The sequence below is a fragment of the Peromyscus eremicus genome, chromosome 4, assembly GCF_949786415.1.
Source record: "Peromyscus eremicus chromosome 4, PerEre_H2_v1, whole genome shotgun sequence".
NCBI classification, from domain to species: Eukaryota; Metazoa; Chordata; class Mammalia; order Rodentia; family Cricetidae; genus Peromyscus; species Peromyscus eremicus.
This window is the reverse complement of record NC_081419.1, coordinates 147437452-147453268: the sequence shown is the minus strand read 5'-3', so window position 1 is coordinate 147453268 and position 15817 is coordinate 147437452. Positions and strand designations below refer to the sequence as shown.

General features: G+C 48.9%; 1 protein-coding gene across 1 annotated transcript in view; it reads left to right on the top strand.

Moving 5' to 3' along the window:
* The window catches only part of LOC131910020 (serine/threonine-protein phosphatase 4 regulatory subunit 1-like), an 86633-nt gene that overhangs the window by 65516 nt on the left and 5300 nt on the right, over positions 1–15817 (top strand). The window contains exons 7-17 of the mRNA XM_059262018.1: positions 523–630; positions 1234–1299; positions 3148–3306; positions 3824–4002; positions 4982–5409; positions 7753–7946; positions 10444–10539; positions 11281–11466; positions 11662–11823; positions 12663–12763; positions 15591–15711. Of these exons, the coding sequence (XP_059118001.1) occupies positions 523–630; positions 1234–1299; positions 3148–3306; positions 3824–4002; positions 4982–5409; positions 7753–7946; positions 10444–10539; positions 11281–11466; positions 11662–11823; positions 12663–12763; positions 15591–15711 (1800 nt within the window). The remainder of the gene's footprint in view (positions 1–522; positions 631–1233; positions 1300–3147; positions 3307–3823; positions 4003–4981; positions 5410–7752; positions 7947–10443; positions 10540–11280; positions 11467–11661; positions 11824–12662; positions 12764–15590; positions 15712–15817) is intronic.

The following is a 15817-nucleotide window of genomic DNA, read 5'->3' as shown; positions in this document are numbered from 1 at the left end:
CTGTGGCTCTGTCTTACCTCAAGGCAGTTCATTTGTATTTACACCACTTGACACGTTTCTGTGCTGGTTACCTTATCTGAAAACTGGGACAGTAACCCTCCTGAAGGTAAAACAAGCCAGTGAAGACCAGAAGTGGGTGCATGGTAGGGGTTGGGCAGTTGCTCATGGGCCTGCAGGAGAACTCATATCTGGGTAAAGTTAGAGACATATTTGGCCTCTGTTGATCATCTGACTTGATAGAACTCCAAAGGTGTCCTGTATTTTCCTTCCTGGCTATTTGAGAACTATTTTGGTTTTTCGAGACAGGGTTTCTCTTTATTCTTGGCTGACCTGGAACTTACTCTGTAGACCAGGCTGGCCTGGAACTCACAGAGATCTGCCTGTCTCTGCCTCCTGAGTGCTGGGATTAAAGGCTTGCGCCACTACCACCCGGCTGAGAACTATTTTGAATGCATGTCTTTTTGTCACGTGATGGGGATGTTTGGGTATGTCAGGCCATCCTGCTTTTCTTGTTGCTTACAGATAATCTGCAGAATGGCGTCCATGCTGACTAAGAGCACAGTTAAGCACCTGCTGCTGCCTCGATTCTGTGAACTGTGTAGTGACGGGAAATTCTTCCAAGTTCGGAAGGTGGGAACATAAGAGACCAGAATCTCTGTTTCAGTTGAAAACTCCAAGTCTGTCCCTCTAGTGTTTCTGTCTACTTGTTTAGTAAGCACTCTGGGAAAGGATCCCACTGCAGGCGAGATAGCAATGTACAGACTCACGGGTCGTTGATCCCCGAGATGATTTGTTCCAGAGCCCTGTTGTCTTCACTGTGCCTTCCACCCCATCCCAGGTTTCCCTTTGGGTTGCTCAGGGTTTGGCTGTCACAGCCCCGTTTAGAGACAGTGATGCCCCAGCCTCTTCCTTGCTCTTCAGGCCCTCGTGCCACATGTGGTCAGAACTAGGGATCTGTTCACTCTGCAGGGAAGCAAACAGGCTCTGCTCTACCACGACCAAATGCATTATGCATCAAGATCAATTAGGCACCAGGAAACCAAAGAAGTGGGCACCCTCCTGTAAATCCCTGTTTTCAATGCCGCAGGCACCTTGCATGGTACTGTGTGGGCGATGGGTCTGCTACAGGCTTGTTAGCTGTCTGACTAGGGATAATTGCTCTCAGAGTTCCTGCTTGTTAGGTTGTACAATTTGTTAAGACAGAAAAGATGGGTATGCCTTTGTCTTTCACAGGTTTGTGCCACGCATTTTGGTGATATTTGTCATGCTGTTGGACAAGAAGCCACTGAGAAATTTTTGGTATGTGAAGTTTTGCCAATCATAATTGCTACCATACTTCTTGGTGTACTTTGCAAGTCTGGTTGGCAAGCGGGTGGGCACAGAGAGCCCAGACTCTGTGCCCTGTGTCCTTCATGCTGTCCCCACTCCTGGTCACATTGTCCTGTGTCTCCTCTGTCCTCACTCTCTACTGCTTCCCCACTGCCCCTTCTGGAGCTGTTCCGGGCCCTTGAGCCTGCGAACACTAGGCATCTTTTTCTTGGTTGGTAGGTTAAAATCCAGAGCCTTGTCACCATTCAGGTCCCTTCACAAGTATCTCTTCTACCATACCTACAGTTACCCCACATCTGTGCCACTGTGCTGGTTTGGGTGGATTCAGCTCTGGCCACGTACCTCAGCTGGGAGGCCTGTATTTTTGTGCATTGAGACCTCCCATGCTGCCGGTTCAGCTGGAGTGCATTACAACCTTTTTTCCTTGCTCAGACTCACCTGCCCACGTGCTGTAGAGTGTATCTTTTTTCTTTTTTCACCCCCTGTAGCCTTTTGTTTAGAGGACCTTGTGAGGGTTTCACGGATGGGGACCTTGAGGGCAGAGACTCCACTGTTCATCTGTGCTCAGGCAGCTGCTGGGCACTGAGACCGCACCTTTCTCTTTATTTAATGCGTTAGCTCTGTGGTTGGAATTTAACCTCAAAGAGGATCATCTCTAAATTGATTTTTTTTTTTTTTTTTTTTTTGAGACAGGGTTTCTCTGTGTAGCTTTTAGAGCCTATCCTGGAACTGGCTCTGTAGACCACGCTGGCCTCCAACTCGCAGAGATCCACCTGCCTCTGCCTCCCAAGTGCTAGAATTAAAGGCATGCTCCCCCACCACCCAACTCTCTAAATAGATTTTTAAATTTCAGTTCAGAAACACATTTTGTTTCATTTAAAGTATAACCCACATCAAAGCCATTGTAACTATCCCAAGACAGTTTATCCTGGGCTTCTGCTCTGAAGGCATTAAGAACATTAGCATCGTGTTGATGTCTCTGGTGAGGGTGGCAGTGGCCAGCACAGCCCCCTTTCTGTTCCGTAGGTCGCTCTTCCCTACTTATCATGCTCCCATTTGTGAAACATTTTAAGCTAAGTGTTTTACATTAGGATATTAAAATCAAAGCCCTTTAAAAGATAAAATTTAAAAGATATAATGGCCACCTTCATGTAGACATAAATGAACATATGTAAAAAATTATATTTAAGTCATTTGCTAATAAACCAGAAAAATATAGCAGCCAAGCTATATTTCAGTGGAGAGCCCTATAGCACACATTCCCAGTCTGAGCACAGAACTCAAATGACTTCCAAAGGAGTGCACATGGGTCATCTGCCTTCCTCTAGACATAGTTTGCATGTCTGTGGACAGAAATGATATATAATCTAATGTTCTGTGTAGCCCAGGCTAGCTCACACTTGCAGTCCTTCCATCTCAGCCTTCTGAGTGCTGGGACCCCAGGTGTGACCCCATGTCTACTCTCAGCGACACAGACTGACAATACCCTGGTCAGAGACAGTGCTGGTGGCTGGGTGAGCCTGCTCTTCCTGAGCATCTGACTTTTGAGCTGTCTTTGTTGTTTTTTCCATTATCTTCTTAAATTTAACCAAATCAATTGTTAAAGTTAGGTGGTGAAAGAGCTATGCTTTCTTTTCCTATGCACTATTTCTTTTATATGATACCTTTAAGGAATGTGTTTTGCTATTATTATTTTTTTATTATTGTTTTGTTATGCCCCTGTGGCTTTGCCTTTATAGGCTACTGGGACAGGTGCTGAACATCCACAGGGCACTCAGATTTGAGTGGCTCCATAGTTTTGTTTGTTTGTTTTGGTAGATACCAACGTTTTTTGAGCTATGCTCCGATAACATGTGGGGGATGCGGAAAGCATGCGCTGAATGCTTTATGGCCGTGTCCTACAACACCTCCCCTGAGGTCCGCAGGTCCCAGCTCTCGCCTCTCTTCATCAAACTCATCAGTGATCCCTGTCGATGGGTGAGTGCTTACACAACCAGTAGCTACACTGGCCTCCGTGGTATCAATCTCTCCTGCTATCCAGCTGTCTCCAGCTTCCATCTTGGTTTCTAGCTTGTATATAACTTTTTTCCCTTTCAGTCACTGATGGGTGTAGTCAGAGCTACATGTTAGGGTAACTGAAATCTCAACACCTTTGGGGTCAATGCTAAGAAAAGTGCACATAGTAGAAGCCAGAATTGAGAAGAAAAACTTGTGAGTGCTTTACCTTCTTTCCTACACTGTCAGAGGCAGGTTGGACACTGTCAGTGAGGTCTTCCTACAGACTTCATGGAGTCTGCTGTCATGTGGAGTTCATAGTCTAGAAACATGAAGACTACATTGTGGTGTTAAATGTACCTATTTTCTGTTGACAGTGGGTTACTTGGCTTTTAGGGGATGGTTGGAAAGTAGCAAACCTGAGATCAGCCTTCTCTGCCCCTGCCTGGTGTCAGATCTGGTCCCTGCTGCAGGCCAACACTGTGTGCTCTGGTTCTAGGTGCGCCAAGCTGCCTTCCAGTCACTTGGGCCCTTTATCTCCACGTTTGCACGTCCATCCCAGGCTGGCCTATGTGTTCAGGAGGATGGCGCCCTGAGCATCAGGCCACCGAGCCAAGAGGTGGAGTCTGCCTTTGCCTCGGGGAGGCCCAGCATTTGCAGTACCACCTCCTCAGCAGGGTAAGCTCCAGCCAGGATGCTTGGCACAGCCCACCCCCCTTTCACCTCAAGCATCCACCTAGAATTCTAGCAATTATCTCATCTCCAGTTTTAGTAATAGTGACCTTCTGGGCAAGATGGAATATTAGAGCTTTAATTATGTAAAGAAGCAAAAAGTAATTGCAGTAACGATTTCGAAACATGACTGCCGGGTTATAAATAATGAAGCTACCATGTCTCCTCGGTTTAGATAAAATATTCATTGAGGGTGGTGATTAAATAACCTGTAAAGAAAATTGTCTCTTTCTCCTTGATTAATGAAGTTCTTTAGAGAATTTACACAGAGAAAAAGGTGAAGTCTCCCAGATGTACGTTGTGACATGGGACAGTCTGTGTGTACAAAGGCCCCATCCCTGCGTGCTGTGTTGACCCTCAGTGTCTTTCTAGTGTGGTGGCCGGCCTTGGGCTTGTCATTCTTGCTCTCTGAGGAGGGTGGGTATGTACTGACCAAAGTGAGGTAATTTCTGAGCATCCCTCTGCAGTGAGTACTCCATCTGAGTGTGAGGTAGGACTCTGGGGGCGGTTGACACCTTTAATACAGATCCTCCTCAGCCTCATCCGTCCTCCATCAGCACTCACTGTGCTTCTACAGTGCCCTGCCCTGGGACCAGGTCTTCCTCATCAAGGCTTTCAGAGAGGCTGGCACATAGTCAGCTCTTTCTAGTTTCTGAGTCTTTTGTTCCAAAGCCTGCCCCCTGCTGCGGTGCTGATAAACATGTGGTGGAGGCTGGCTGAACTTCTTGGGGGTATTTCCAGTGCACACCATTCTCCCAGAGGGCAAAGCGGTGCTAAGTGAGGCTGTGAGGGTGCAGTCTTCAGACACACCGTGGCAGGTATGCAGTCAGAAAAGAGTAGGACTAAGGAAGGTGGAGGCGTCTGCTTCCAATCCCTTCCGGCCGCTCCATGGTGGTGAGAGCTTGCTTCCCTCCCTTCCCTCCAGTTCTAAAACACCTGTGCACATGGAGCCAGGTCTCCTTCCAGAAGGGACCTCAGCAGAGACCAGTCATCTGCATGGCAGCACTTCTTCTGCAGACACAAGAGAAAACCAGCCAGGGAGCCTGTCCTCCACCAGAGCTGAAATGACTGCAATTTCCCCAGAGTTCCCAGGTGTCAGTGGCTGCCTCAGCAACAGTTGCCCTGAAGCAGGTCCAGGGACTTCCGAGGATATGTTCAGCACTTTCCTGTATTGGCGAACTCCTCTGCCTGACATAAGCAAAGATGTGGAGGTACTTCTGAGTGGGGCTGGGCCACTGGAAGACAGCCACAGTGGACCTGAGGCTGCGTGTGACAGCTGTGTGGCCAGGAGCGAGATCCAGAAAGTCCTGCAGTGTCTGCAGGAGCATCTGCTGCAGGACCCAGACATTCAAGGTGAAGGCAGGATGTCTGTGTATTGTGAATGGCACAGGCCTGCTTCCTCCCCTGCACCCACCCCAGGCTCCTGGGGTTGTGTCTAGTCCAGTCTGGTATCTCCAGGTGGGATGTGTGTGAAGAGGGTTTTCAGACAGCATGTGTACAGCTTGGAGGAGCCCTGACAGAACAGGGGACAGTGCTTGGGCACATGCGTGGTGATGGAAGGTCCAGGGACAGTGACGTCATTGCCCACATTATGTGCCCTCTCTGGCCACAGACAACTCAGGGTGGCCCTCCTTTTGGAACCCATTAACTCAGGCCTTCACTAAATCCTCAGGTTTCTGTCTTATACAGCAGCCAGGGAAAGTACAACTTTTTGAGGTGTTTTTTTCATGCCATGACTAATGCTCCCACCAAGTGTGGGGGCTGGGAGCCAGTCTCCTAATCCATACCCAGTTAGTCCTCAGCCAGTCAACAGTGCTAGACTTGGGTTTGTCCTGAGTCAGAGAAACTGGAAAAGCAACCCTTGCTGCTGTTGTTGGGCAAAGATTTATGGTGCTTTGGGGAAGAAATGTGAGGGTTCAGTTGACCCCATGAGTCTTTGTCCCCGAGTCTGTGAGTAAAGGAACCCAGTGGTTGCTCAAGGGACAAACGAGCATCCCCCTCCTGACAGTTGCAGGCAAAGGGCTGGCATGGAGAAGCACAGTTACTGCAGCTGCCCTGATCCCTAGTAACAAGAGCTGATGGGGCTGGTCAGCAGTGACCCTTGAAGTCTGATAGAGGGGGTTGTATAGGCAGCTCTGCCTAGGGTATGGTGAGCACTGACATAGAGAGCTGTCCAGAAGAAGCACAGAGCAGGAAGCCGGTCATTCCCCGGGGCAGAGAAAATGTAGGGGCTCCCCACCCTAGAGGTGAAGGAATGGGCTGCAAGGGGATTTTTCCTGCTCGTGGAAAGGCATTGTTTGCAGTATTCTGCACATATTTACATAGTTAATTTCTCAGTAAGAAAGGACTCTTAGCTTTCCTCAGATCTCAGAGGAGTCAATAACCCTCAGAGATTCAGAAACAAATGACACATTTCCCATTCTGGCTGTTTGCAGAGGGCCTGGTGTGCTGCACTTGGGAGGTAAGACTTATCCCAGCACAGTGGGGAGCCAGCTACAAGCTCTGAACATTGGAGTGAATCTTCCCATTGGTAGGAACAGCATTCGGGGGTGGGGGTAGTGCATGTGTCTTGTACAGTTTTAATTTGTGTAGAAAAATATGTAAAGTAGGTCCTTCGAGCAGCCACACTAGTGTGAAAATAAACTTAGATGTATGCATGTGCGTATGCGTGAGTGGGAGCGGGGGCGCCATCCTGTTTTATAAATGGGTAGTCGGACAACCCCTTGTCAAGGCGGATGGCCTCCCTGACTTCTCTGCTGTGTAACCTCATTTTGTCCTTTTGTGAAAGACAGTAGAGTCAAACTGATTCTTCCTAGTAGATGGGGTTTGAAATGTGCTGCTCTGTGTGGCTGATGTGGCCAGCATCACACCTGGCTGGGAGCTCATGTTGAGACTCCATAACCTGGTACTAGGCAGTCTCCAGTTCTGGAGGAGGTGCACATGCCTTTAGTGCTGTGGGATGTCTTTCTATAAGCTCTGAATATGTGTTGCTCTGATTGGTTGATAAATAAAGCTGCACTGGCCTATGGCAGGGCAGGATGGAGCCGGGGGGGGGGTGAGGGGGGGAATCTAAGAGAGAGAGTAGGAGGAGAAAGGAGAGTGGGGAGAGACGCCAAACCACCGTCCAAGGAGCAACACATAATGGCGCACAGGTAAAGCCACGGAACACATGGCGATACATAGATTAATAGTTAGGGGTTGAGTTAAGTTGTAAGAGCTAGCTAGCAAGAAGCCTGAGCTAATAGGCCATAGAATTTGCAATTAATATTCAGCCTCTGAGTGATTATTTTATAAGTGGCTGCAGGACCTCGAGGCCGGGTGGGATGGGAAAAACTTCCAGCTACACTCTAGGAAGAATCCCATTCCTAGGCCAAAGCTTGGTGCATACCCATCTGAAGTGAGCCTAGGATCCACATTAAATTATTAAAATCTTTTTACAAAATTTTTTGAGACGGAGTCTTTCATAGCCCAAGCTAGTCTGGTCCTTGCTTTGTAATAGAGTGACTTTGAACTTCTGATCTTCTTGCTGCCATCCCCCAGGTGCTGGGATTATAAGTATGCACTGTCACATCCAGCTTATGGGGTGCAGGGTGTGGAAAATAGGGTTTTGTGAATGCTAGGCAAACAGTCTACCAACTGAACCACATATCCAGCCCCATAAAGTTATTAAAATTCTTGGTACTTCTCTTCCTGTAGCTCAAGTTCAGGTATTATCTGCTGCACTGAGAGCAACACAGCTCGACTCCACTAGTGACCCCGAGAGCAAGCAGACAGAAGGTCTAAATGAAGGGTCTGTCTCAGATCCCAGCCCTGTCTGTGACAATCACCTCCTCCTGTCGGCTTCATCATCTCAGAATGAGCTCTCCGCAGCCAGGATATTACAGAGCACAGTAAGTACTTGCCCTGTCCCTCAGCCACCGAGGATGTGACAGAAATCACAAAGCCGTGCTTGCTTTTATTAATACATCCCTGCAGAGAAGATAAATGGCAAATTTCATTTCATTCTTAAGGTCATGTTTTGGATAACTAGACAACCAATCAATCAGGTGATTGATCACCCTGAATCCCTTCCTTGGGAACAGGGTGGGCACCAGAAACAACCCCCACCCCCACCCCCGCCACCCCACCCCACTCCCACCCCCGGGGAGGAGATGACAGGCAGTGCTCTTGGGGGATTAACGGTGTAAATGTCCTGGGTCATTGCTGGCAGTCACTTACATCTTTAATAACAGAAGAGGGTGAATTCTAACTTGGGCAAGGCCACAGAGAGTGATGAGTGTGCCTGGCCCCTTGGTTCACAGACATCCTTTAATACTCAGCTGCTGGTGATGGTCCTTACTTTCTATCCTGTAGTCTGGGGTCTGCTCCTTGTGACACTGGGGCCCCAGCTGAAACCAAAGGGCCTGGGCTTCCTCCTTGCCTGACTCTCTAGAAGCTTCCTAACCCTCTTGATATTGTGCATCTATGTGTCTTCCCAGTTCCTCCCCAGCTTGCACTTGGACTGGGGGTCTCTTATTGCCCAGGTCTTGGGTAAGCTGGTGCCTTTTCAGTACTCTGCAAGTTCATGGTCTTTAGGACCCAAGTGCACCTCCTCTATTGACATGGCTGAAATTTTGGCTGTAGTTATTAATTTATCACCCCCACCCTAAGCCTATTCAAATGAAGCAACTAGCACAATCTGATTATAAAGTGTTTCAAAAGTTGGTAAAGGTGCTGTTAGGTTAGTAAGAAATGATGGGATGCCTGTGTTGTTTCTAGAAAATGCTGAGAACACTGGCCTGTTACCTTTGTTACCTGCCTGTAGAAAGCCTGAATATAGAGGGGAAAGGTCTAGTCCATTGTTTCTGGTGGGTGTGGTAGTACTGGAGCTTCTTTATCAGAGGCAGAATTGGAAAAAAGCAGCAAGCCCCTCCAGCCAGGTCTTCTGAGGTGTATATGAAAAGCTAAGCTTGACCCTGGGGCTCAGAGAAGGTCAGCCAGGAGCCTCAGTTGCAAATCAGACAAAAAGAAAGAGACTGAGACCATGTGGAGAGGAGAGCACCCCTGTCCCCCAGTGTTCAAGAGAGGCAGAATGGCCCATACCTCTGTGCTGCCTGCTCCGTGTCAGCATAGGGTGCGCAACAGAAGGAGGACCTGTACGAGGAAACCCTATCCCAGAAGTCCTCCTGACAGTGCTCTCCCCATCCATGTCTCTCCTACAAATGGCAGAGTGGTTGGACTCTCCTGAAGAGCTAGGGTTCTCTAGACAGACAGGCTCTCTCATCAGTGAGTTGTGGTGCCTCGCACCTCCACCATGCCACCGTGCTTGGGGGCTCTTGGAGAAATGAGCTCACAGTGTTTGTGGTGTTGAGTTAGGATGGATAGCTCCTGAGGTCAGTGCTATGCAGTGACTTCACTCCAGACTTGGACAGGATTCCTTCCTCAAGTGCTGAATTTGATTCCAGCCATGTCATGTTAGTGCATGTTGATTCATGTGGAGAATCGGAGGCACCATGCCCCAAAGATACCTTGAGTGTCCTACCAAAATGTCACTGTCATCATGTTTCCTGTTCAGATAGACAGCATGCTTCTCTGCAAACATTGGGCACTAAGGTCCTGGTAGCATGCTCAGAGCAAACACAGCATCTATTGGGGTATTAATTGACTCCTGGATCATATATTGAGCTGATTTGTCAGAATCCATTAACACAGTAGACAGTATGACATTTCAAGTGCAAGTTGGAAATCCGTGTTATGGTTGAAGGAGAAGGTCAGGTCCATCTCAGTTAATGTTAATCAATGATCAGAGACTGATATGTCGCCATTTGAATGTTCTTGCTCATTTTAATTGTTAACCTAATGTAAAGGTTCATCAGCAAACATTAGGAGTGTTTGCACATGTGAAAACTCAGAAGAGTTTACTGAGTAAATAGTCCCCAGCTGGCCGAATCTGCTCTCTTCAGGTCACTGCTCCCTCACTGCCATGCCTACCACCTGCCCTGCTGCCTGGTTCCAAGCAAAGGCTGCGGGTGCCTGCTTAGTCCTTTCTGAAAACCCACCATTATCCCTCCTTCTGTAGCTGTATTGAAGGTGGCTGGTTGGCCACACAAAGGAGACCGAGGCCTTAAAAGAGTGGAAAGTACCAGCCCACACTGTTGGGCCTCACCAGCTTTAACAGTGAGCATGGCCTTCTGTACGGCAGTCTTGAAGTCAGTGTATGAGGTCTCGTCTACAGAGCCCCTGTGGTGACTAGACCAGGGGCAGGCCCTGCAATTAGGCAAAAGTGCGTTCTGATGTCAGGAGAGATAGCATGCACCTGAGGAGACGTATCTGTTGTTTCTGACATGAAGGATGAAGACACTGTCCTCCCTTGATCTCAGTTGGTGACATGTCCTGTCAACTCTACAGGATCAAATGGAGCCTCAGAATAGAACCAGTGTGCATCTGGAGACGGAGCAGGGGCAAGAACCTACCGCACTTGAGGAGAAGAAAGCTAAAGTGCAGGTTTGTTTGTTCCTTGAAACAAAAGGGAAGAACCAGAAACAAAACAACTCAGCCTTTCGTCTCCCTTTAAGCTCAGTTTTGGAGCAGCCACTGAAGTGTTTCCCTTCTGTCAGAATTAACTGTTTATCTAGTTCTTTACATTGGTAGTGTTTCTTCTCTACAAATAATTATGAAGTAGTGTTCAAAGTCTATTAATAAAGCTCAACAAGAAGGAAACGACCTCACCCTAATGTTTTAGGACAATGACTTTTGGTTGGTTGGTTGGTTGGTTGGTTTTTTGGTATAAAAATTTTGTAAGCTTCTTTTGTTGGGCCGTGCTTACATGCATCTGTCTTATGGATTGGCCCCTTGTGCCATACAAAGCCCCTTAAATATTTTAAGTCATGGCACACAGTGCTCTTCCAGAGGCAGGAATACATAGGTGATGTTTGTACCAAAGGGAGGCCTCTCTTCAGTTGGAAAGATGAGGTAATGATCCCAAGGGTAGCCTTGGGCCTAGCTTCCCAGGCTGTTGTGGAGGATGGTCTCCATACTGGGCAGCTGTGCCATGCACTCTGCTCTCCGGATGCTTCTCTGTGGCCTAGGTGCCCGCTTTGGGCCAGCTGACTATAGACACCGAGTTCCCCTCTTGCTATTCTTACCTGGCTACTGCTTCGCTGTTCTCAGCAGGCTGTAAAAGCCTGCCCTGCTGTCCCTGGCCCTCCTTGCCAGTGTAATGATTTCCTTTCTCTTCCTTCCCAGGATATAATCCCTCAGCCTCTGCTTGACCAGTTCGTGTCCATGACTGACCCAGCTAGAGCCCAGACTGTGGACACTGACATCGCCAAACATTGTGCCTACAGCCTCCCTGGGGTGGCCCTGACCCTCGGCCGGCAGAACTGGCACTGCTTGAAGGACACCTATGAAACTCTGGCTTCCGATGGTCAGGTAAAGGGTCTTGTTCAGAGGTGCAGACAGAAAGAGGGTAGCATCTGAGCAGGAGGCCCCGGGGGCTGCAGCACAGCTTGCCCATCTGACTTCCATGTGCCTGTGAGCCGGCTTGTTTACTGTTCTCTGGGGAAATGCTAGGAACATTGAATTACACTTGCTTGTGGTGATTCGTGTGTCTGCTATCACCCCTAGTGGAAGGTCCGGCGGACCCTCGCCTTTTCCATTCATGAGCTGGCAGTGATTCTCGGGGATCGGTTGACGGCAGCTGACCTGGTGCCTGTCTTCAATGGCTTTTTAAAGGATATGGATGAAGTGTGTGTGGGAGTCCTCAAACATCTGTATGATTTCCTAAAGGTAGGAGAGCGGAGATCACACAGGCCTTCCCACAGTTTGGCGCTGAGCCTGGATTGGTCTGTGGCAGCAAAAGGCAACCACACTCTTCCGGTCCTGCAGTTGAAGTGCAGCCAGAATCTAAAAAACGGACACTCATACCTCTGCTGCTGCTTGGACCCCGTAGGGATATGCTTCTTGTGAAAGGTGGTGGATGGCAAAGTAAAGGTCCCCGGGTGTGTGTGGGTGTGGGTGTGTGACCTGGCTTACCCAGAAGTCACCTGCAGAAAGAGATTGGGCCCAGCTGAAACCCCAGCTCTGCACACAGAAAGACCTTTTCTGCAAGATGCTGTAACCACTTCTGTTCCTGCCTTTCCCTTCCCCTTGAAGGAGTGATGAGTATAAAAACAAGAGCTTAGAAGTTACTTAGAGAAACTCATTTGTCACACGGCTGTGGCCCAGGGCTGCCCCTAGGGACTTTGATGGTCACTGACCCCATTCAGACCCGGCCTTTCATTGCTAATGAGGGGTTTCAGCCCCAGGGACAGCAGAGCCATTATCTATTGAACACAAAGACACACCTTGGATAGGGAAGCACAAGGGTTTCAGAGACATGGGGTGGGTGGGGGCAGGTGGGTGGTGTACCCACCCCAGAGGAGAGGCAGGAGCTGTCCAGGGTATGCTGGACTTGGTGTCAGCCAGCAGCCACAGCGACGGAAAGCCACTTGGAGTCCTAGGTGGCTGGGTATGAGGGAGACACACAGGCTTGTGGCTGGTGACAAACTTAAGCCTGCAGAGAAGTAAAGGGAGTGCTGGGGTCACCTTGAGGTGGCCTGTCATTTATGGGGCTGTGTTTTCAACAGCTGCTCCATGAGGACAAGAGAAGAGAGCACCTCCGGCAGCTGCAGGAGCTTGTGGTGACTGACAGCAGCAGAGACTGGAGGGTTCGATATGAACTAGCAGAGTGAGTAAAAACCTGACAGGGCCCTCAGAGGCCAGTGGGGAGGCTGCTTCCTTTCCTCCTTGGAGCTGACATCAGAAGCAACAGCAGCACAGTGCTCTTTTGGATAAAGAGAGTATGTTTTTGATAAGGTATAAACGAAATTCCAGAGCTCTGAGTTATATATGTCCCCTGTTTCTGGGGAGACATCCATTTTCCCATGAAGACAGGACTAAAGTCACTCTGGAATTGGAGTGTTCTGCTGTTCCATAAGGCAATTTATTCGAACCAAATAAAAGATGAATCACCCACTCTTCAATGTTTTCCTCTGAATCGAAGTGGCTTTGCAAAGCCTTCTTGAACATTCTGTGTGCTGCCCTTCTCTGTAGGACACATGGTGCCTCGTGGACTTGAATAGCCAAAGAATATTGGGCAGCATTGAGGTCTGAAAAGGTCTCCTCCAGATGAGACAGCTATTAAATAAAAATACCTGCCCATGAGGCTTGCTTGCATGTACCATGCCTATGTGAAGTACTCTTCAGTTCCTATCTGTTGTCAGCACAGGGAACGTTCTAGGCTTTATCTACAATGAATGAGAGTGTAGTTCAGTGGCCCTTCCCTGGGTGGACAATGTACTTTAGTGATGTGAGGGTTTGTTTGTAAGGTGCTTGTTTGGACTTTTGTTGAGGTCCATTTCTGTATCTTTAGTTTTTATTATCCACAACTAGTCATCTCTCAAATAATTGTCTTCCTGAAGAAATCCATCAGGCTTTTGCAGCTATTTAGGATATGATTTGGTCGGTGCCAGGGCAAACTGGAAGATTTTCTCTTTGCTGTGAGCTTTAATCATTATACTTAATTTGAGAGATTGAGAGTTAGTCATTATGTCATGTTCTCAGCACACTCGGCAAAAGAATTGAGAAAAACAAGCCTGGGCCCGGCTCGGCGGCTGTGCTCCCCCTGGCGGCTGGAGCCGGCTTGGGCCTCCGGCGGCCCGGCCCTATCTCCCATCGCTGTGCTTATTGCAGTGGCGGCCGCGATAAGGACTGTGCAGGGAGCGATATTGGCCTCATTTTCCCCACAGACGGCGGGAGCAATATGAAGCCTCTAGCCGCGGCCGGCTTCCTCCCCACCCTTTTTCATTTCCTTTGCCCGTGCAAATCACACCACTCTCTCCCGCCCGAACTGAGCGGGCCCACAGTGAGCGAGACAGAAAGAGCCAGGGAAAATGACCTATGGAAAGAACGAGGAGGTAAAAGAGCGAGGGGGGAAAAACTAGCAAGAAAGAGCGAGTGAGAAAGACCTAGCGAGAAGTAGTGCAGAAAAGACAAAGGGAGAAAAGAGCGAGGGAGAAATAAATAATACTTTGTGAGGAAAGACCTATCTAGAAAAGAAAGCGAAAAAAATTACCCAGTGAGAAAGAGCGCAGGTTTAAAAATACCTAGCAAGAGCGAGCGAGGGTTTAAGACTTAGTTAAAAAGAGTGCGGGGCAGGGGAAATACCTAGCAAGAAGAAAAGAAAAGAAAAAAACTTAGCAAGAAAGCGCGGGCAAAATACCTAGTGAGGGGAGCAAGGGGGAAAAATAACTTAGCAAGAAAGCGGGCAAAATACCTAGTGAGGGGAGCGAGGGGGAAAAATAACTTAGCAAGAAAGCGGGCAAAATACCTAGTGACGGGAGCGAGGGGGAAAAATAACTTAGCAAGAAAGCGGGCAAAATACCTAGTGAGGGGAGCGAGGGGGAAAAATAACTTAGCAAGAAAGCGGGCAAAATACCTAGGCAGAGGAGCGAGGGGGAAAAATAAGCGAGAAAGCGCGGGCAAAATACCTAGCCAGAGGAGCGAGGGGGAAAAATAAGCGAGAAAGCGCGGGCAAAATACCTAGCCAGAGGAGCGAGGGGGAAAAATAACTTAGCAAGAAAGCGCGGGCAAAATACCTAGCCAGAGGAGCGAGGGGGAAAAATAAGCGAGAGGGAAAAATAAGGGAGAAATCGCGGGCAAAATACCTAGCCAGAGGAGCGAGGGGGGAAAAATAAGCGAGAAATCGCGGGCAAAATACCTAGCCAGAGGAGCGAGGGGGAAAAATAAGCGAGAAATCGCCAGCAAAATACCTAGCCAGAGGAGCGAGGGGGGAAAAATAAGCGAGAAATCGCGGGCAAAATACCTAGCCAGAGGAGCCAGGGGGAAAAATAAGCGAGAAAGCGAGAGCAAAATACCTAGCCAGAGGAGCCAGGGGGGAAAACCCTGGCGAGAAGGAGCGAGAGAAAAGGACCTCACGAAAAGCGAAGGTTAAGACCGAGCGAGTGAAAGGGCTAGCCAGAAGACTGGGGGAAAAAGCCTGCGAGGAAGCGAAGTGCGGGGAAAGCAAACGGATTGAAAAGAGCGGGCGAAAACGAGCTAGGGGAAAGCGGATGAGAGAGAAGAACGAGGTGGTAAAGAGCGATGTTGAAAGCTAAGGAAAGAGCGAGCAAAAAAAGAAGGCGGCGAAATGAACACGGGGAAAAGAGCGAGGGCGCCGCCATCCGCTGCTCGGCTTCTCGCTCCCGCTCGCCTTCGGCGTGCCTGGGAAGTGCAGGCCCGCGGCGGGCGGCTTTTATATTGTCTAATCTGGTAGGGCATTGTTTTGTGTGCTTTTCAACCATAACTGGATGCTGGAACCTCAAAACCTGCACCCTGACCGCTCAAACCCCTGTTTTACGAAGTGCTAGGTGCCTGCAGCTTCGGCACAGCACGGTACCACGGCATAGCACGGCAGCTGCTCCGGTTGCCGCTGCGCCTGCGTGCAGCCGCCGAGGGAAGGAATGGGAATCGCCTAGTAACTGATGTGGTAGGGGTCCCTCTGCTTGTCATTACAGGCAACTGATCCTGATCTTGGATCTCTATGGTCCCAGCGACATTCACGGTTACCTGAGGCACGTTGCCCTGAAGTTGTGTGCAGACAAAGTTTCTCAAGTGCGCTGGATTTCCTTCAAACTAGTAAGGAGCCAGCCTTCCTTTAGGCCATTCTTGTAAATAGCACACTCATTGTTTCCCATTTTAACACTATTATTATTTTTTTTTCCTGGGCTCTATTTGTCATCTT